The sequence below is a fragment of the Lagopus leucura genome, unplaced genomic scaffold (assembly GCF_019238085.1).
Source record: "Lagopus leucura isolate 7727_CA_CO unplaced genomic scaffold, USGS_WTPT01 Super-Scaffold_100001, whole genome shotgun sequence".
Lineage (NCBI taxonomy): Eukaryota > Metazoa > Chordata > Aves > Galliformes > Phasianidae > Lagopus > Lagopus leucura.
The window spans coordinates 24,544,116-24,565,645 of NW_024962262.1; the positions used below are offsets into that span (position 1 = coordinate 24,544,116).

Consider the following 21,530-nt stretch of genomic DNA (forward strand, 5'->3'; position numbering starts at 1 on the left):
AAGACTGCACCAGAAAGATATGCCAGTATATCTGCAGCAATGTATGGCAGAGGGGAAAGAAGACCTCTTACAAATGAACTGATTAATACACTTCAAGACTTTGAGTTACATCTAACCCCTGTATGAACTTGTGTTTCAGCCACTGCAAACATAGCTGAAAAACTGGACAGAATGGAGAACAATCAAGAAGACATAATAGAAGAACATCTTGCTTAGCGTTGATGGATCCATGATGGGATCAGATACATCTAGTGGGCACCAGGATTCCCAAAACAGCCTACTGGAAGGGCTGATAAAATTGTCTTCCTCCCAGTCTGCATCATCCAACATCTCAGCTATCAGAAGATGATGTCCTCCTGCTCAAGCAAGTGGCAACAGTAAAAGTACGTCGTGTATTGCCCTGCGGCGTTACCTACATGACCATGGAGAAGATATGAAGAAGCAGCATACAAAACCCACTCCTGAACTTCAAGCAGGAAGAATTACAAGACAGATCAACCACCAAGGTGAACTTCTCCAAAAAGGTGATGGCTCCAGTTGCTGCGGAACTAGGCCATAGCTGTAAGAGCATCAGAAGTAATACATAGAGGGGCCCTGCCTCCATTTAAAGGGGGGAAAAGGTTAATACAGTGCATTGGACTGCGCGGATTAGATGGCCTGGCACATCAGAACCACAGAAATATAAGGCCATGGTGGGCACTGATGTACAGTGCCCTCTGATGCCCTGGAGTCACCAGGGGACAAAATCAATTAATATTCATGGAGTGACTAGGAATTCCAGTGAGTTGACTGTTGGAGGACAACATAAGCCATGCTGGTTAACACTGGCAAAAGCACCATATTGTGACTGGCCCGGGGCCTCCTGTATACTTGCTATCAGTTACCTCAGAAGGGTATCCCAAAAGTTATCTATGGGCCTTTGAAATAGCTGCTGTGGACACAGGTGTTATGCAGATGTCTGTTCTGCCTGGCCTGTCAGAAGATCCATCTGTTGTGGGGTTGCTATGAGTAAAAGAGAACAGCTACCCATTGCTACAAAAATGGTGCACAGACAGCAATACAATATCAACAGGGATCCCTTGCTCCCCATTCATAAACTGATTTGTCAACTAGAGAGTCAAGGAGCGATCAGTAAAACTCACTTTTAATAGTCCCGTATGGTGGTAGAGCTGTAGTACCCAGTACTACCCAGTACCAGACATGTTAGAACTCCAATATGAACTGGAGTCAAAAGCAGCCAAATGGTATGCCACCACTGACACTGCTAATGCCTTCTTTTCCATTCCTTTGGCTACAGAATGCAGGTCACTGTGTGCTGTTACCTGGAGGGGCGTTCAGTACACCCGTAGTCATATGCCTCACGGGTGAAAACAGCCCAACCATTTGTCATGGGTTGATCCAAGCTGCACTGGAACGGGGAGATGCTCCTGAGCACTTATAGTACATTGATGACATCATTGTGTGGGGCAACACAGCAAGTGAAGTTTTTGAGAAAGGAGAGCAAATAATCCAGATCCTTCTCCGTGCTGGTTTCACTATTAAGCGAAACAAAGTGAAGGACCTGTCCAGGAAATTCAGTTCCTAGGTGTAAAGTGGCAAGATGGCCGTCGTCACATCCCAACAGATGTGATTGACAAAATCACTGCCATGTCTTCGCTCACTAATAAGAAAGAGACACAATCTTTTCTGGGTGTAGTGGGTTTTTGGAGAATGCATGTTCCAAACTACAGCCTCACTGTAAGCCCCCTTTGTCAGGTGATGCGGAATAAGCATAATACTGCATGGGCTCCTGAGCAGATCATGGTTTTATGATTTTTGATTATCAGTATTCCACATCATAAAATCCCAGTGCACTACATGATGTTAAGAGTTAATGCTCCAGTTCTGGGTACCTTTCCTGGAAAAAAAGAACTACGTACCTCAGAAGACTGTTATCATTCCTGCTCAGGTGGAACACGTAAGACCTCAATAGGTCACCTGACGTTCCTCTTTTTCCATCATCAGGCTTGCTCACTGCTGCTTGTCCCGACTGCACACTGTTAGTGTAAGGTCTTCAGCTTTTTCGGACATTCTCTCATATTTGATTGATTAGGTTCAATTCTAATTATGTAGTATTACAATACATTACCTTGCATTACAATACCACATTTAGTTAGTTTGTTTCTCCTCAGATCATTGCTGCTGTTTTTACTTATTCAGGGTCCCCTGTTTTCCCCTTTCTAGAGGCATGGATTCATGAATCCATCCGCCCCGCTAGTCACAGAACCAGGCCTAACCAGCCCATAAAATGCTAACGCATGAGTACTGTTACTTTGGAGAAGTATTTATTTTTCATCCATACAATAAAACTATAGACATATTTGATTTTAAAACTTATCTTCTCGCACACATACAAATTATAAAAAGAGAAGAGTTTTACAAAGTATTAAAAAGTGGATGTAAAAGTAAACAGTATTTTCTATTACTTTGCCCATAGGGAAAAAATAAGCAAATACCAGTAACTCACATCTACTTTTTTTAACTATTTGACCTTGCTACTGTTGCAGCTTCTTCTTCTTTTTTTCTGGTTCATTCCTGTGGTTCGTCTCAGTAGATAAATGTGGAGGAACACCACTTTCAAGTATCTACAGTAAACCAACAAATCAGAAAACAGCATTTTAGCTTCTACTATTCTGGTAATACATTTACCTTCTACAGCTACACTATCCTCATGAGAAAATACTAATCATGTAACAAAGTGTTTAGCATCGCATAGCTATCACAGCTCAAACACTAAGCAAACAGCAGCGTCCCTTCTAAATGAAACACTAGGCATCAAACTAAGTCCTTGTCAGGCTCAATGTGTGGCTCTGATCATAGCCCAGCAAAGGAACGTTACATTACGCCTTGGTAGAAATTGGAAAAATGGAAAGCAGACCATACAGAACAAGGAGGAATTAGAATAAAGAAAAGCCTGTGTCTTTACAGAGGCATGGTGAACTGCACTCTAGGAAAGAGGTCATTAAAAGGCATGCTACGCTTTCCTTGAGAATATGTAAAAGAGTGGGTGAAGCAGGTTGTAGAATGAAATACTATTGATTTTAGTAACTGAACCAGGATTAGACCCATGTATGTTTCTCTGCAAGTGAGTCTATGGGCAAACTGCAATGCCTGACCAGTAAAGAGGTAACAGGTACTTCAGAAACTTGATGCAAGGAACTAATCACTATGATTTCAATATCAGGATAGAAATGATTTGAAAATTGCAAGAGCATATACCAGAAGAAGAGTCATGCTACTTGCTCATTCAAGTTATATTCTAATATGGTTACAATTAATTGCAGAGTAACACAGGCACCTATACTGGAATTAAAGACCCACCACCATAAACTTAAGGTGTGGATTTGTTAAGACACCTAGGATGAAAGTAACCATTATGACAAGCTAGGGAATATCAGACTGTGAGAAGAGAGAATGTGAAAGCAAAAATTTAATTGTTCTCAATGAGTAAATGTCACAAGAAAGCATAAAGCATTCTAGCTTTCTAGGCTGTGTAATGGTATATTTTCTGAAGAAATTAGTTGAATGATCCCAATTCAGACTACTACAACAGACCAAAACACGTTTGGAAACATGATTTCTCAGAAAAACCTAACATATATGTATAAACAGTCATATTTTGTTTATTTTCACTTCCCCTGCATTACTGTATTTATTCATTTTATATACTCAATTACTGCAACAAACCATTTACCAAAAGAGTCATGTGCAACGTCATGCAAATACGCACAACCTTGTACTGCCATGCAAAACATTCAGCAGGCCTGAGGCATGAGACCAAGTGAAAACCCCAATGTCTCAGATGCAGAGAGAAGCAGCTAAAAGCAGAAACAGTTTTTAAAGCCAGACACACACTTATTAAGAGATTACAGTTGTTTCAGTATTATCACGAGAGACTCTTGGATTGTGGAAGTTGTGGTAAGAAAGCACTGCCATTTATGTACTCTGTGTTCATTAAAGAACCAGCAATTACAGCTTCCTTCTGAGGATCCCATCAGAGTTGCACAGTAATTTACTGGAGCTAAAAGAAGATCCTACTGAGTTCTGGCAGAATTTCAGAGCAATTTGATTACAGAACCACACAACTTAAGATATACCATTTCAGCAAATCATCATCCTTCCAATGGTAATATTCTTAATGGGCCAAGAAAGGAAATTTCATTTAGAACCCTTCCTGCTTTTCAACACACAGTAAAAGCAGATCTATGTTTTAATGAGAATAGATACGAAGCAAATCACTATAGATTTGCTCACTGATATTTTTTTTTTGGTTGATTTTGGAGGTTTTTTTTTTTTTTTTTTTTTAATAATTTTTATTTTTTACTTTTAGGTTGTATTTCAATTTTGCTGTATCCTGACCTTCAGGTTACTACAAACCACAAATCTTGTGTCTTACCTTTGGTTCTACCAATTCCATCCGAATTTTCTGATGTTGAATGTTGGACGCATCTAACGTAACGTTCACTTTGACTCTGTCAAATACAGATAGTGTTGTGCCTTCCACAGTAAGTGATGGTACCTGTAAGTTCAAATTTTGTATTAATACTTACTGTTCATACTGTCTTACATTTTTATACAAGTACATATTTTGAGATGTAGTTCTTAATGTCCAGAAAGTTAGGGTGCAGGTACATATCTGTGTGGCATTTTTTTGGGATCATTAGATATTGTCTATTACAGAAACCCATTCTGATGTTAGAACCTTTTTGCTTAAACTCAAAGATCACAACAATACTACTACTGCAGAGTAATAAAATACTATGAAATTAGAAAAGGCTCTATTACCCTTCTAACACAACTAGAATAGATTTTAGTCATTTTGCTTGTGTACCTCATAAAAAAAAAAAAAAAAGGCCAAGAAGAATAAACCTTACGAAATGAATGTACCTCACTGTTGTAATCAAGTTTTGGTGTTGGCTTATCTTTTTCTTCAAAGAAGACTGTTCCTTCCAACCCATACTTTGGAATTAAAACCACCACTGCATTTCTTCTTACAAACAATATATACGCATCTTCATTCACTACTCCCTTAGTTTTAAAGAACAGCTGTAACAGAAGATAGAAGAAAAAAGGTGTTAGCACATTCCCTTCTGGATTAAAAATATACCCACTTAAAAAGAGTAAAATACTTGAGCAAATATAGATCTATACTTACTATTACACACCATATTTAAGAAGTTCATTCAAATAATTATACTTGCTATTTATAATACCATTTCATTCAGAATATTTATTAAAAATATACGTATACACACACACACACACACACACACACACACACAAAAGAAAGCCAATGGTAAACATATAGACAGTTAAAAGCATTTTCTAGAAACAACAGAACCCATATAGACAGTTAAAAGCACTTTCTAGAAATGCAACTCTAAGCTCTTCAGTACCAGGAATGTTACGTTGAAGCTTTTCCTTGAAGAAACTGCACTTTTTCATAATAATTCCTGCAGACTTACTTTTGCTCACCAAAGCACAACCTGCCTGTTATTGCTCAGTGTTTCTTCCTTTCCTTTAAGGGCAACATGAATCCCCCACAGATCATGCTTACATCTCAGAAGTATTTACCTGTGTGTGGAAAGCAACAGATGCTCTTTGTGCATATTGAGCCATTTTATGCCGGTAATTGAGATTTTTACACAGATCTGCCAGTTTATGTTTATCAGTAAGTTCTGGATAGGTACTGTCTGCTCCTATGGCCACGGCCAAAAGACGATGCACTATAATGTCAGCGTACCTGCAAAGAAGATCTGTGATGTGTCAAAATGTTTTTATCAGTTTGACTAACATTTTGCTTTTTTACAGATCTCACAGCTCAAGAATTCTTTCTAATAGTAATGGTCTGCTGATAACTCTCTACATTAATTAGAAGATCACATTCTCTTTGCTGATCAAATATACACTCTGCAGAGAGTATCTTCACAATACTATGAACTACACCATTTTCTTTTTTAATCTAAGGAATTCTTTACTACAGTTTACCAATGCAGCCTGCATTACTAAATTCTTACAAAGAAGAAATAAAGCTTTAACTTTGAACTCAAGAATGATGTTTCAGCACAACAGGTTAAGCCCTTTCCTCTTTCCTTTCTCAAGAACTAGGAAAACTTCATTTCAGTGCCCTTACTCTGCAAAACATAACCACACGATGCTCCTGGCACACAGCTTTTATGAGAATTTGAGCCAGAAATTCTTTAACGTATCTGTTAACGAACACGATTTACTAGTGGAACTCCAAGAAGCTCTAGAAATTACCCACACAAGAGAGACATTGCCTTAAATTTCATTGTAATAAGTTTAATTAAGAAAATTTAAATTAACAATATTTTTATATGTTTTTATATGAAGGAATCTAAATGTTTACAACACAGCTTCCTCTTGACAAGTAGCCAAACACTGCCTTACTCTCTGCTTGACTTACTTAAAGCTGGACAAAGCTGGTTTGTATAACACTTCTGTAACGTAAAGCCACTGCCTTTCCAATTCAAATTTTAAGCTGAATGGAAACACAATCTCCAATGCACTCTCTTAACAAATAAATCACTTCTTCTGTCCTCTGACAATACTGTAAAATGAAAGAAAGTACCTTCTAATAGGTGAGGTAAAGTGGGTATAAATAGGTGAAGCTAAACCATAGTGATGAAAATCACTATCCATTCCAGAACAGAAATACACAGCTTGCATCATGCAGCGAGTGGTCAAAATTCGCAACAGTGTATTTAGGTATGGGAAATCAGGAGATTCAGCTTTGTCTAATGATTCTGCTAACGCCTTTGCAGAGTCTGTCTTTATTTCCAAATTCTGGAGAAAGCAAAAAAACAAAAAGAACAGATTGTAAGCAGAAATACCACAGCTGAACCCGTGTCGCTCTTAGTAACGCTAACAAATTTCCTACCTCATAAATTCGGAGATGTAGACAATAAGACAGCTGTGTCACACAGAACTCTTGTTTGTCATTGGCAAAAATGCATAGCTATGGTGGTGACTGTGTTGCAAAACAGTGTTCTGCAGCAAAGAACTTGCTCTATCAAACAGTGTGATTGTGCTCTTTGTTGTAATTTCAAAGGAAATAAATAGGAAGCATTACTTTAGGAGTAACGTAGGTATTAAAACTTATACCTTACAACTTACCTAACCCTAATTCCAACAACAACAACAACAAAAAAAGCATGCAAACGCCCAACTGCACTGGTTCTGAGTCATTAAAGTAACTTTGCCTAGTTAGAAGAACTTCTGCCTATGGAAATGAACTTAGCCTTCCAAGTAAAAAACTGCTTTGAAAACCATTTTCAGATTAGAAATGAAAAGACTACTCCAACTTTACAAGAAAGGAAAATGAAGCATTGTTTTTTTTTTTACTCTTCTATTAATATTATTATACTGATATAATTCCAGAGTTTTCCCCCTCTTTCTTATTAAAAAGAGAGGAAAAAAAAAAAAAGAGGCAGGGGGACAAAAAACTGTGGAAAGGAATTCCTAACTCACACGAGAACGCCTAGAAAGTTAACTTAAGGGTTCAACTCAACTGGGGACTGCAATCTTTGAACACAAGATCACAAAACTGGAAAAGTAATGCTTCTTAGTTAAGACTTATCAAATCAGAGTTGTTTCAGGCTACACTAACTAACCCCTAGCTGACCTAATGAGAAGATGGAAACTGTGAACACATGCAAACACTTCCTTACTTCCAGACTTTAACAGAGAGCAACAATGTATGTGATTCAAAGCCAAGAACTGTCTGAAAAACAGCATCCATGGCTTGGAAAGGAGAAAAGTGTTTCACTAACAGTTAAAATACATAAAAGAATTAGTGTTTTCTACTTTCTTTTCCTGAAAGAGGTTAGTCTTTTTTTTTTTTTTTTTTAAAGCACATAATTCTTCTTTTCATCAAAAGGTACAGATGCCTCCTGCAGGTACCAGCAGGTAAAAGGCAAATCAATGTATGTTCTCAAGACATTGATTTCCAATCGCCACTCTTGGATAAGTGGCCAACCAGACAGAAAGCACGGCTTTTTAAATTAACTCATGAGAATGGTAAAAACCTGCCTTGGACTTGGCTGCCTTCACAAGGATGTCGTAATTCGATGGAGGAGGAGCAGGATGTTTCCGGAGCAAGGCAAACTCTGGGAACTCATCATAAATTTTTTGTGCCACAGAGACATTGGCAAGCAACATGAACTCTTCAACCATGGAGTTGGTCTCTCTATCAACAGAAAATATTTTGTATAGTTAGAAAAGTGTCAAATTAGATACTTGCTATGTATCCTATTATTATCCTAACAATATTCTATAACACTATCTAGTAATCTAGAATTTTTTAAAATGGTACAAAGTAGGCATATATTTTTAAGACTGAGAGCATGCCAAAATGTACTTACTAAACTTCAAATGGTGGGACTGAAGAAAAAATAAAAACCCAAAATATTCTAAAATAACAAATCTGGAGAAAAACACTCTTTAAAATGGCAATGCTATCTCTGGAAAGACCAACAGATTTCTTATGCTTAAGAATACTATTCAAGCACACATACAAAGCTTGAAAGCACTATGTTGCACACCATCAAGTCATAGCAGTATACACAAGTGTAAGATCTGCATATGGATTTTAGCACAGAAAATACCTACTAGTAGGATAGGAGTATCTGGACTCAGAAACTGAATCAGTAGCACCATTTTAAAAACTCCTCAGTAAGGCTGTCAATATCACTCTGCACCTCTGCAACGATTACCATGTTGTTGTTAAAGTTCCAGTAATCCACTCCTCCAAACTCTACTTTCCCTTCCTCTGTTAGTAAGAAAGCGTCACAGAGAACGTGGAGAGCCTGTAACCTAGTGCTCCATTAAACCAGTAGCAAAGACTTAAACTCACGGATGAAACAGAGCTCAAACATACTTCATAAACAGAGTAGTAAAATACAGAAGAACCATCTTTCCTACGATTACTGACTTGGACTACTGCATAAACTCTGTACACTACAGGCTGATACTTAATTCGGGATAGGGATGGAACAATAGGAATTTTTAAGTAGCTGAGGAAACCAACAGGGCTTACTTAAGTTCCTTAGTTTGCAGATCAATGGGATCGTGAGTTTCACTATCCATGTGAAAACGAACTTCTGGTGAGGAAAGCGTCAAAGCTCTGCAAGACAGTTAAGTGATATTACTGTAAAGGAGAAACAGCAGCTGAGTTGGAGGCCTACCTACAACAGCTTGCTTTGTAACAAAATGCTAATTTACAAAAAAGAAAAGAAAAAGGAATTAACGTTCAAAACAGTAGAAATAGCAGTGCTGATACACATCACTATTAGCTTTTGTTTCCAAAAGAGTTTAATTGCAAAAAGGGATATAGAGCATCTTCATGTAGTTCAACAGCAAAAAAGAGATGAAAAAAGGGAAAAATAACAGCATCACTGCATTGTTTACCCGTTATCAATTCTTTTCTTCTTCAGAATTTTTGCTAATTTGTTCAGTCCACGCAGGCTGACAGTAATATCATCACTCATTGTTGCCGAATCAATTCTCATCTGTGCTTCAGCATACGTAAGAGAAGCCTTGGAGAAAAACAAAACAAAACGTCACAATACTGAAAAAGCACACTTCTATCTCTCAGAAAAAAAACAGGTTTTTTTGGTCAAAGCTCATTCACAATAATACAAAGCTTTCTGCTCAACACCTCTATGAACATCATTCTCAAAGAATAGCAGAACAGCACAGATCTAAGCAAAACTCCAAGAAAAAGTAAACATGCACAGTATTCTTTTAAAATGCTGATATAATACCTGAACTTAACTAGATGACTAGCTGGTGTATAGCAAACTATGTCTAATATGTATCAGTGCATTTATATTTTTTAAATGAAATACTATAAAGTGACTGTACAAAACAACATTGCACCACTGAATTGTCTAGAAGAATAGCATAGGATAACAATATTTTTCCTCACTTAAGGATTCAAGCTTGGTTTCCTAACTTTGAGAAAGCACATCAGTAACAGAAACAGGAAAACTTCAGTATAACATTTCTCACAAGAAGTGTTCTTTTCTTTTAAATAAATACCACATTCATGCAACCAACCTTGGAATTAATAATACTCTTTGTAAATCTGGTGTTTAGAATTTCAGCCTTTTGGTTCATCTCCCATATACACGAAAATGCAAGCCTATGAAAAGGGGAATAGGGGGGAAATCTGTTAAAATCCATGCACACACATCTGGAGTTTCTTGTCAGGATCGACATATGGATAGTATACATATACCTGTCCACATTAGATCTTAAGGAGCATAAATTGGAGCTAAGCAGTTCTGGAACCATATCAATCCTCTGCAAAATAACAAATAAAATGCATCACTAGTCACAATTAATCACAATTACTTCATATTGTAATTTTTAGTACACTGAAAGCTTGAAAATAATACTTTCCATCATTCTGATAACATTGTACAAATCAGGAACAAAGGAAAGGAAAGCAATGAAAAATCCAACCGCTTAATTGCACAAAAAACTTTCCATATAGAAAACTTACCTTTTCACACAGATATACAGTTGTTCCTCTTTTTGCTGATTCCTCATCCAAAGCGTTTCCTGGACGAATAAAATGACTGACATCTGCAATATGCACACCAACCTTAAAAAAAACAAAACAAAACAAAACCCAGGCAGTGTCACGTTATACATTCTATGAAGCAAACAGCTCTCAACATAAAAGAAACTTTCTCAAGGTTTTATTTCAAACCCAATTTACCCTTTTCCTATTCCTCCCAGCAACTTCTATATTTACAAGTAGGAAGAGTTAAAAGCATTGCAGAAAATGAACAGTGGTAGCAATTCTGAACAATAAAGCCATGTGTATGTTTAGTGGAAAACTGCATTCGTTACCAATTCAACTCTGCAGGTTTGTTGCTTTTCCCTGTTTGCTGGACTTCTAATTTTGGCATTCTCTGCTATTGCAATTACAAAGTAACAAAGAAAATCTGCCTAAATCAGATACAGTGAGGTACAGAGTTGTGTTCATCTTGTAGCTTTTCAGTGACTTTTTCTAATAAGTCCTTCACTATTTCAGCTGTAACTTCACTCCTTCCACTAGTTCCTCATCCTAGCCACAGATACTTGTGTCTATACTCAGTTAAAGCAGTAAATAAAACCCGTTACTTTCTCACATCAAATGAGCAGACAGCAGGTTCAATTGAGAAGACGTTCAATTACGCTTTAGATACTGATGTAATGCAAGTCAACTACATTTCTTTATTCCCACCTCACTCGTCAGCAGTGCCGACCATTGGTTTCTTTCACAACAGACCTAGAGTTTTGCTTGCATCAATTACTGTTCTCACTACTGACTGTTCTGAAAAGCAAAAAAGCAAACAACCCACCTCCAGATTTCCATTTCCTATTTCTCTACAATGCAATGCATCATCAATATCTGTACAGCCAGGAGGATCAACGCTACAAACATACAGATGCCTCAAGTCCTCCCTATATTTCATATCCTGAAATTAAAAAAAAAAAAAAAAAAAGGAAGTTGTACAGAACATCCACGTTAAAGGAGAAATAAAAAGAAATGATAATTTGAGAAAAGATAATTTGAGACTTTGTGTAAGACTTTCCAAAGTAATCACATATTTTTAAGTACACAGTCTGCAACATTATTCAACCAAACAAAAGAGGTGCACAGAGACTGTAGTGATAACAAAGGCAAGACAATGACAACTACCGAAATTTTGTTATAGTGTAAGCAAAAAGGAAACAGAGAATAAAAACATCTTTCCAATCAAGTGTTTCCTTTTCTTTACATTCTAAACCAACCATTTCCCACATTTAAGATACTGTGGAGAATCTGAAATTCACTCACATCAATTAAAACAAGCAATTCTGCAAACAGTAACTTTCCTTCCTCTGATTACCGTACTGGATTCTACTGGAATATATTAAAATTAACACCAAAATAATCTGAGAAAAGACACGAAGGCTACTGCATTTGGTTACAACCCTGTCTAGTGAGATGCAGGAAATTTAGGATAATTTTATCCCTCTATTTTTGGTGCACTGGACCATTCAAGAATATTGTAATTTGAAGCTGGCACAGTAATTATGGCTATAATTTTGAACCTATTACCTTTTCTGTAATGCTCCATGGCATTTTCGGTAGGAAACTGAGGACATTCTGAGAGAAAGGCTGATGAGGGACATCATGCTCAAGGAGAAGAACTTCTGTCTCAGTCTCTTTATCTCCAGCACTTCCCAAATTCTTCACAAAATGACCCTGAGAAATAACATACATGTGTATATATACATATATAGCACTGGAATGGGCTGCCCAGGAAGGTGGTGGAGTCACCATCCCTGGAGGTGCTCCAGAAATGTTTAGATGTACTGAGGGACACGGCTTAGTGGGGAAATATGGTGATAGGAGGATTTTGGACTGGATGATCTTGGAGGTCTTTTCCAACCTTGGTGATTACACACACACACACACACACACACACACACACACACACACACACACCAAGTAACACTGTATGTTCAAAAGTAATACGCGAAATAAACCTAAGATAAAAACTTTAAATGCCTTTTTTTTCCCTCTCCTCTCATCAACTCAATCTAACTTGCTTTAAGTAGCGCAATTGCAATGTAGCATATACTAAAGATGCCTAACATTACAATAGCAGCACACCTGTAACTAGCAAACAGCTGTCTTGGTTTATTTAACAAACTAGCTAGCATAAATTAGATTTCTATTTTATTACTGGAATAGCTGGCACACATGATGATGTTTCAAGGAAGTGGAGAAGTGAAATCCCTGTGTTCTGTACAGGATTTCATCTTCACAAAACTTTTACAAGTGCAATCTTATCTCTTGTTAGCATACTGCATCCATTTACTCTGTAGAAATGTCCTAAGCCTATTATGGTTGTATCCCTGAGCCTTAAACATATTTTTTTCCTTCCACATGCAATATATCTACTGTCCACATGAAAGACAAAATGGATCCCTCCACGCTTCCCCCTTTCCTCCCCCTTCAAACTTCCAAATACAGGGCTAAATTTTGTTTGAGTGTAAGCGACCTTCATTACTCACAGATAAATCTGCTCTTCACATAAAGCCTTTTATGATAACATCTACGCTGCTGTTAGACTTGTAAACAGCAGTTTGTTTTGCCTAAAAGCTGAGGGTTTACACATAACTCAAAACAACTCCATTAGCCTTTCAGTCTAACAGTTAAATGTCAGATAGGTAAGCGTTAAGAAAGAAGCATCAGAACTTACATTAGGATACCTAGAATTCCTAGGCCAACCATCAATAGCAACAATTATTCTTTGTCCTTCCAATTTATCTGCTTGTCTTGTTTCTATTCGAATCCGAGGAATCCTGCGATCAGCTGGTGTAAACAAGTGTCGCCTTGCCTATTAACACAGACAAAGGAACAAATTATTTCTACTTTGTTTTGTTTTGTTTTTAAATCCTACCCTTACAATAGATTTACTGCCTTACCTCTTTAATCTGTGACTTGGAGAGCATGCCACAGAACGGTCGCCAGTTTCGCTTTATAATACCCACCACTTTTCCTGTAGGTCTCAGCATGTTCTTGTTAACAGAAACCTTCAACTGAGACAAAAAAAAAAAACAACAACAAAATAAACAAAAGGTAAAGACCACAGAACCATTTAAAATCAGCACTCATCTCAAACCTTGCTGGTAGTAGGTTATGTATCACTACAGTTCCATGAACCCTCTTATGACATCATGAATGGAATAATGCCTCCCTGGGCTTCTTAATATTTGAAACATGACTAATTGGTCAAGTTTTCTTGTGGACATGGTTTTAGAACAAAGAACAGAAAAAGCCTAAAGAAATGCTATCCTGTACTACAGTCTCTGTTCATTTTCCTAACTATCTCCATTTTTTCCCCCCAACCCATTATTTTCATTTTTAAGAAGCCTTTTTATGCAGTTTGAAAAATTCTCAAACAATTCTAAACACAGTAATTAAAATGTATTCCCACGGACTTCAGTGGGAAGATTGTATTTTTAAAGAAACGCAAATATTTATTGCACAGGGCATACATACACGTGTGCATATACAGTAAGCAGAATTACTGCAAGTAGATAAGGAGTATTTTATAACCTGTTCCAAATGTATGCATTGCCATTAAAAACCAACCAGTCTATCTGCATATCAGAATATAGCTTTGCATTATTACTTGGCTACTGCTCAGTAACATTTATCTCTTAATAAAGACAGGAATCATTAAAATAATAATAATTTAAAAAGGTAATTTTGTTTCATACAATGTTTTCTTTCTTTTCTTCCATTTCAATGTCATCTTCATTCTGGCCATCATCTTGCAAGACCACTGAGGATGGTGCCACCCATTCATCTTTTGCTAACAACTCCACAGCTACAATATCTTCATGAACTGCTCGGTTTAAATGCTTAAGACCCTGTATAATTATCTGGATTTTTAGAAAACAAAACAGAAATACAGATGTTTATGATGACAGCAACAAAAGATTCACATCAGTGTAACAGAAGAGTAAAAATGTACAACAGGCTCCACGCTCTGTTTGTTACACACTTCTTGCACTGCCTAAATTTCTTTTGGTACTCATGACGTTATTTCAGAATTCACAGAACCACAGAATGGCCAGGGTTGGAAGGGACCTCAAGGACTATGAATCTCCAACCCCTCCCCACCACAGGCAGGGCCACCAACCTCCCCATTTAATGCTAGACCAGGCTGCCCAGAGCCCCATCCAATCTGGCCGTGAGCACCTCCAGGAACAGGGCATCCACAACCTCTATGGGCAGCCTGTTCCTGCACCTCGCCACTTTCCTTGTAAAGAACTTCCCCCTGACATCCAACCTAACTCTTGCCTCCCTCAAGACCATTTCCCCTTGTCCTGCAGTTATCTACCCTCTCAGAGAGTTCATGCCCCTCCTGTTTCTAGGCTCCCTTTACGTACTGAAAGGTTACAATGAGGTCACCCTGCAGCCTTCTTCTCCCCAGCCTGAATCAACCCAGCTCCCTCAACCTGTCTCCGTAGGGGAGGTGCTCTGGTGCCCTGATCATCTTTGTGGCCCTCCTCTGGACCCTCTCCAACAGCTCCCTGTCTTTCTTGTACTGAGGGCTCCACACCTGGACACAGCACTCTAGATGGGGCCTCACAAGAGCAGAGTAGAGGGGGACAATCACCTGCCTGTCCCTGCTGGCCACCCCTCTTCTGATGGAGCCCATTGGGATACCGTTTGCTTTTCAAGCCACAAGGGGCACGCTGCTGGCTCATGTTAAGCTTTTCATCTATTAAGACCCCCAGGTCCTTCTCCACAGGGCTGCTCTCCAGAACCACTCCTTCCAGTCTGCATGGATGCCTGGGATTCCTCATCGATGTCACCGATAAAGATGTTAAAGAGCACCAGTCCCAAGACAGACCCCTGGGGGATACCACTTGTTACCACCGGCCTCCACCTGGACATAGAGCCATTGATGACCACCCTCTGCCTGCGGCCTTTCAACCAATTTCTTATTTCAGAATTCCAGTAGTCCCTGTAAAACCACTTGTTTTCTCAATTTTTTTCTTCTTCAAATCAGAAAATTCTTCTGTTTTTGCAGGCTAAGAGCCTTCCACATACTGTTGTGAGACTGGAATACAATAATTTGAGAGCCAAGGAAGAACTGTCAGCTGCCACCAGAAATAGAGAGTGAAGAGCCATCTGCTGCCATTTGGAAACGTGTCCAATTGTACCAGCTGCACGTTCAAAATCCAGCAGGAAGAAACCAAGGTAAACTGCTCAAAGGGCAACAGCCTAAAATTACCAGGGCAAATAACGCAAGAGAGCTCCACGAAGGCTCACCACAGTTTTTCTGAAAATGTTCCTATAAGTTTATTACTTTTTCCATCACACACTTTACAATAATTTAAGAAAATACTACTTCAATTGACTTGAATATGACAGTGTTTCAAATCAAAGATTCCGTTTTAGTTTTTCATACACTTTTTCAAAGAACACATTATGCCTTTTAACATCTTTTTTGAAAAAAGAGCATCCTCACTATTTCAGTGGTCTATCTCCACAAAAACGAAGCAAAAACCCCATGTCAGAAAAATAAACAAAAAGAGAAAAAAATAATACTGCCATTTAATACCACTTATCACTGTGAAATAATTACATAATCATTCAGTAATGACCAAGTAAAATTCACAGTGTGAAGTTAAAACACTCACCTCTTTGTTTTCTTCAGCATCCCCATGAACCCAAACAGTAGCTTCAAGATAATTATCTCTGCTTGCTCTATAGGTTCCTTGGAGGTAAATGCCAGATTTTATTCCTTGCTGTAATTTGCTAAGAGGAACGTGTTCTGGGAAAATTATTTTGCCACTTTCTATTTCTTTCTTTAAGGGGGAAAACAAAAAAAAAAAAGAAATAGTCTTTTACATTCATAATTACTCTAAAACTGATCATCTCAGGAACATGAAACTCAAGTTAGCAAACTCCAAAATTATAACTATGTATAGGAACAGAAATGCACAAGAATGACAAACTGGTATTGAACAGTAACTTTCCTAATTAAACACAAAAAGCATAAAAATGTGACAACACTAAGAACACCTCTGTTTCTCTCCCTGCTTGCCTGCACAGACTTAAGAGGTCACTACACAAGTGATGGAGACATTTGTTTGTTTTTATGCATTCACTAAACATAGACTTGGAAAAAAACATTAGGACAGTACTACAGAGCACAGAGCAGCTGCATGAATCAGTCAAAGTTAAATGAACTGCAGATAACTGCTGAAAAGATCAGCTCAGCCTCCCACTCTTGCATGTCCCACTCCAATCTATTAGAGTAACGATCATCACAGAATGGCCTGGGTGGAAAAGAACCTCAAAGATCATCTAGTAGACCAGGCTGCCCAGGGCCCCATCCAATCTGGCCTTGAACACCTCTAGGAACAGGGCATCCACAACCTCTATGGGCAGCCTGTTCCTGCACCTCGCCACTTTCCTTGTAAAGAACTACCGCAACATCCAACCTCTCCCTCAACTTAAAAAAAACATTTCCCCTTGTCCTGCAGTTATCTACCCTCTCAGAGAGTTCATGCCCCTCCTGTTTCTAGGCTCCCTTTACGTACTGAAAGGTTACAATGAGGTCACCCCGCAGCCTCCTTTTCCCCAGCCTGAACAAGCCCAGCTTCCTCAGCCTGTCTCCGTAGGGGAGGTGCTCCAGTGCCCTGATCATCTTTGTGGCCCTCCTCTGGACCCTCTCCAACAGCTCCCTGTCTTTCTTGTACTGGGGGCTTCACACCTGGACACAGTACTCCAGATGGGGCCTCAAAAGAGCAGAGTAGAGGGGGACAATCACCTGCCTGTCCCTGCTGGCCACCCCTCTTCTGATGGAGCCCATTGGGATACCGTTTGCTTTTCAAGCCACAAGGGGCACGCTGCTGGCTCATGTTAAGCTTTTCATCTATTAAGACCCCCAGGTCCTTCTCCACAGGGCTGCTCTCCAGGACCGCTCTTTCCAGTCTGCATGGATGCCGGGGATTCCTCCAGCCCAAGTGCAAAACTCTGCACTTTGTCTGCCATGTTGAACCTCATCAGGTTCGCCTGGGCCCACCTTTCCAGCCTGTCAAGGTCCCTCTGAATGGCATCCCTTCGTTCACTTTACTTTAGGTGTGCTAGTTTTCAGCTATGTCAGTCTTATGGGACATGCCTGGGTGGGGAATTCTGTTCTAGTGGGTGGCAACCTTGCCCACAGCCTGAGGGGAAAACCAGATGGGCTTCCAACCCATTCTACCATAATTCTACGATGATGAAGTAACCCATCTTCGAGCTGCAGCACACAATTCTATCAACTTACGACTATATCGAATCTTTTCATCAAACATGTTTCTGACAAATGAACTGTGAAATAACAGACACAAAACAAACTTCTAGATGGCTTGTCATGCAGACTTCTGAAGTTTTAATTATAGTTCAATTATTTGCAGTACTTATACACTTCCTTGAATCGCTTGTTAAGCTTCCCATGTTAGCAACTGGCTTTTTACAAAGAACTAAACAATACCTTCCAATAGCCATATCAGCAGCACTTAAAATAGCTGCAGTATTCTTTTCAGTCATCAAGAAGTTTTACTGTCAAAATGGTAATGAAGACCAGAGTCCTTTTTCTGAACTGATGCTAGTAGCCTGACAAACGGCATCCAATAACAGACTGCAAAATTATATTATAAAATAAATAAACCAAAAGAGAATAAAGACATACCCCTTCATCAGATACGCAAGCAAGACGATCTACAAGATCAGGATTATCTATCAAGCTTTTAATATACTCCTCACCTACAAAAGCACACACAAATATTTATGCAAGAGAGGCAGAGAATTTAGGTATAAAGACACTTGAAATTTTATACCTGAGCAATAAATTAAATCTTCATGCCACCATACTTACACGTATAAGCAGTTATCCCTTCCTCAAGGGCTTTCTCCTTATTATTTCTGTCGTTTGTAAGAAAGATAACTTGGATGTCTTCGTTCTCCTCATTCTGTATTTTCTTCAAGTGTTCACTGTACCATTTTACTGCTACCCGAATGGCTCTGTCATTGCGGTCATTAGAGCTTTCTCCTTGCTCTTGCTCTATGTATGTTTCTCTAACAATTTAAAATAAGAAAAAAAAAAAAGAGGGAGCAGGCAGGGAGAAGGTTAGCAAAGCCAACTACATCAAACAAGAAATCCAAACATCTATCTACAGTTACAATTATTATTGTTTTCAGATGAACATTTTAGACTGTAGGGACAAAAGAAATACAGCTGAACCAATTTGTAAAACGTGTAACATTAAAGAGCACTGAAGGCTTTGGACACAGGATTAAAAAAACTAACGAGGAAATGGCAATTTCTTACACAGTGTCCTCACTGAGGACTGAACAGAACAGCATTCAAGACAAGCACTGCTTGAGCCTTGATGCTGCTGTAGCAGAAACTACATAAAGGCAAATTAACTGCATCCCCTTTTTTTTGCTGCTAACTAGCTGATTTGAGTTCTACGGATTGAACTGGCAGTAGTAATAATGCATCAGAATTTGTGTAAAATGCATAACCATGATTCCACTGCTCAGGTTAAAGGTCTTGCCAGACAAGTTTATTCAGAATTTTAATCACCTTTTCAGAAGATATAGTTGGTGTGCCAACACCAACTATAAAATGAGAAAGCTCCTGTAACATCCAATTACTCCTCAGACGGACTTCTTAGATATATCAAGTGTTGTGCACATCAGTCTCATTTTACCTGCCTGATTCCACGTACCAGTTTGTTTACCAAACTTCAATACAACGTTATACCCTATTCTAAACCATACCGATGATGTTCATTGGTGAAGGAATAGAAGTGTTTTTCAGGGTTTCCAATCACGTCTCTGATTCGTTTGTACACTGGTGCACTCCGATTCCTGACCTCTTGTAAAACTGTCTGTAGCACAATGACATTCTTAATAACAGGGTCTTCCAGAATATCAATCTGAGGAACAAAATGGAAATGCATAAGAACTGTGGTGTTTTTCTACATGCAGGCTAAATTACCAGGCCCAATCTTGCTGTTGCAGCCTTGTAGCTGGGTAAAAACCTGTTCCTGCTGTCACCACAACCATCACATCCCCACTGCTCTGGTTCTTCCCAGTGTACCCTGGCAAATCCTCTGAGTGTTCAATAACTGCTAAAATGCCAGAGCGCTCTGCCCTTCTCCTGAGTAACTGACAACAGCCTTCATGAATTACTCAGGGCTAACGAATCATTACGGTTGGAAAAGACTTCTAACATCATCTAGTCCAACCATCAACCCACGACCACTGTGCCCACTAACTCATGCCCCTCAGTGCAACACACAGGCAAACAACACAGTGCAACACATTTCTTGAGCACCTCCAGGGATAGTGATACCACCAACTTCCCTGGATAGCCTCTTCCAATGCACCGCCGCTCTTTCTGAGAAAATTATTCCTAACAGTCAACCTGAACCTGCTCTGCTGCAACTTAAGGCTGTCACATCTTGTTCTTCTTCTCCCAGTCTCAAACATTTGCACCAGGCTACTGCATGCCATACAGACGCATTCAACAGCAATCAAAAAAACCCTCAGAATTCAGCTTGAGAGCTCCTTGCCTCCAGCCTGCTACTGCTCCATCTGCAGAATCACATCAAGCCTTCATGCAATTAGAATCATAGAATCCTTATAGTTGGAAGGTACCTCCAAGGGCCATCTAGTCCAACTGCCCTGCCATGAACAGGAACACACGCATCTAGATCAGGTTGCCCAGGGCTTGATTCAGCCTTGCTGTTAAAGTCTCCAGGGACAGGGCATGAACCACACACATCACCAGGTAACCCGTTCCACTGCATCACCACCCTCACTGTGAAAGATCTCCTTACATCCAACCTAAATCTACCCTCTTTAATGGCCAGGGTTAGAAGGTTCATGACCCAAAGGATCATGAATCTCCAAGCTTGAAACCATTTCCCCTTGTCCTATCATCACAGGCCCTGCTAAAGTCTCCTTCTCTCCTGCAGCTCCCTTTCGGACACTGACAGGCCGCTATCAGGTCACCTCACAGCCTTCCCTTCCCTAGGCTGAACAGACCCAGCTCTCTCAGCCCGCCCTCAGACGGAAGGCATTCCATCCCTCGGATCATTTCTGCGGCCCTCCTCTGTACACAATCCAACAGGTCTACGTCTCTCCTGTTCTGAGGACTCCACATCTGGATGCAGTACTCCAGGTGAGGCCTCACCAGCACAGAGCAGAGGGGCAGGATCACCCTCCCCGACCTGCTGGCCACTCTTCTTTTGATACAGCCCAGGATACAGTTGGATTTCAGGGCCCTGAGGGCACGTTGCTGGCTGATGTCCAGCCTGCCCATCAACAGGGCACGCAGGTCCCTCTCGGTAGGGCTGCTCTCAATCCTTCCGCCTCTCACTTTGTACTGCTGACGAAATACAAAGAAGAGTTCATCCCACACTCGTGGAATCGTACGCGGCCCCAACGGCCTAAACCAGGCCAGTCCGGGCGACGCTGAAAGCTCCTCACTGCGGTGGCAGGCAGACAAATCGCAGCCTCGGGAACAGGCGGACAACAGGGGAAGGCCCAGCGCGGTGCTGAGGGCAGCACGAGCCCCAGGGCCATCCCCACCCGCGCGCACCGAACCGAACCGAGGCCGCGAGGCGCTCACCTGGTGCAGGAGAAGGTTGGTGTCGGGCAGCAGGTAGTGCGGCCCGGGGCACAGGCCGCTGACGGCGCCGCTAGGCCGCGCCTCGAGCCCCAGGGGCTGGCCGGGCCGGGCCGGGCAGAGCGGGCAGGCGTCGGCACCGCAGGGGATATCGTCGCGCAGGTAATGCTCCCGCACCACCTTCACCACGGCACCCGCCCGCGTCCGCTTCAGGAAGGTCCGCGAAGTCAGCATGGCGCCGGCGCGGCCTCTTCCCAGCGTCCCCCGCCGCGCGGG

At 40.2% G+C, this 21,530-nt stretch overlaps 1 protein-coding gene across 2 annotated transcripts; it reads right to left on the reverse strand.

The window, feature by feature from the left end:
- Positions 1-2,307: 2,307 nt before the first annotated feature.
- DIS3 (DIS3 homolog, exosome endoribonuclease and 3'-5' exoribonuclease) lies at positions 2,308-21,515 on the reverse strand. 2 transcript variants are annotated; one of them, XM_042866915.1, is made up of 21 exons: positions 21,258-21,515; positions 19,400-19,557; positions 18,492-18,691; positions 18,306-18,379; positions 16,267-16,434; positions 14,332-14,496; positions 13,534-13,647; positions 13,308-13,445; positions 12,158-12,304; positions 11,415-11,531; positions 10,568-10,669; positions 10,301-10,365; positions 10,120-10,204; positions 9,469-9,596; positions 9,098-9,184; positions 8,092-8,248; positions 6,632-6,846; positions 5,614-5,782; positions 4,927-5,085; positions 4,436-4,558; positions 2,308-2,624 (listed from the first exon to the last, which is right to left on the reverse strand). In XM_042866915.1, exons 1-21 carry the CDS (start codon positions 21,486-21,488, stop codon positions 2,535-2,537), a joined length of 2,892 nt encoding a protein of 963 aa, XP_042722849.1. In that variant the 5' UTR covers positions 21,489-21,515; the 3' UTR covers positions 2,308-2,534. The 2 variants fall into 2 exon arrangements, with proteins under 2 accessions (XP_042722849.1, XP_042722850.1); XM_042866916.1 differs by lacking the exons at positions 2,308-2,624; positions 4,436-4,558; positions 4,927-5,085 and having other exon boundaries at positions 5,711-5,795.
- Between the last annotated feature and the right edge of the window lie 15 nt (positions 21,516-21,530).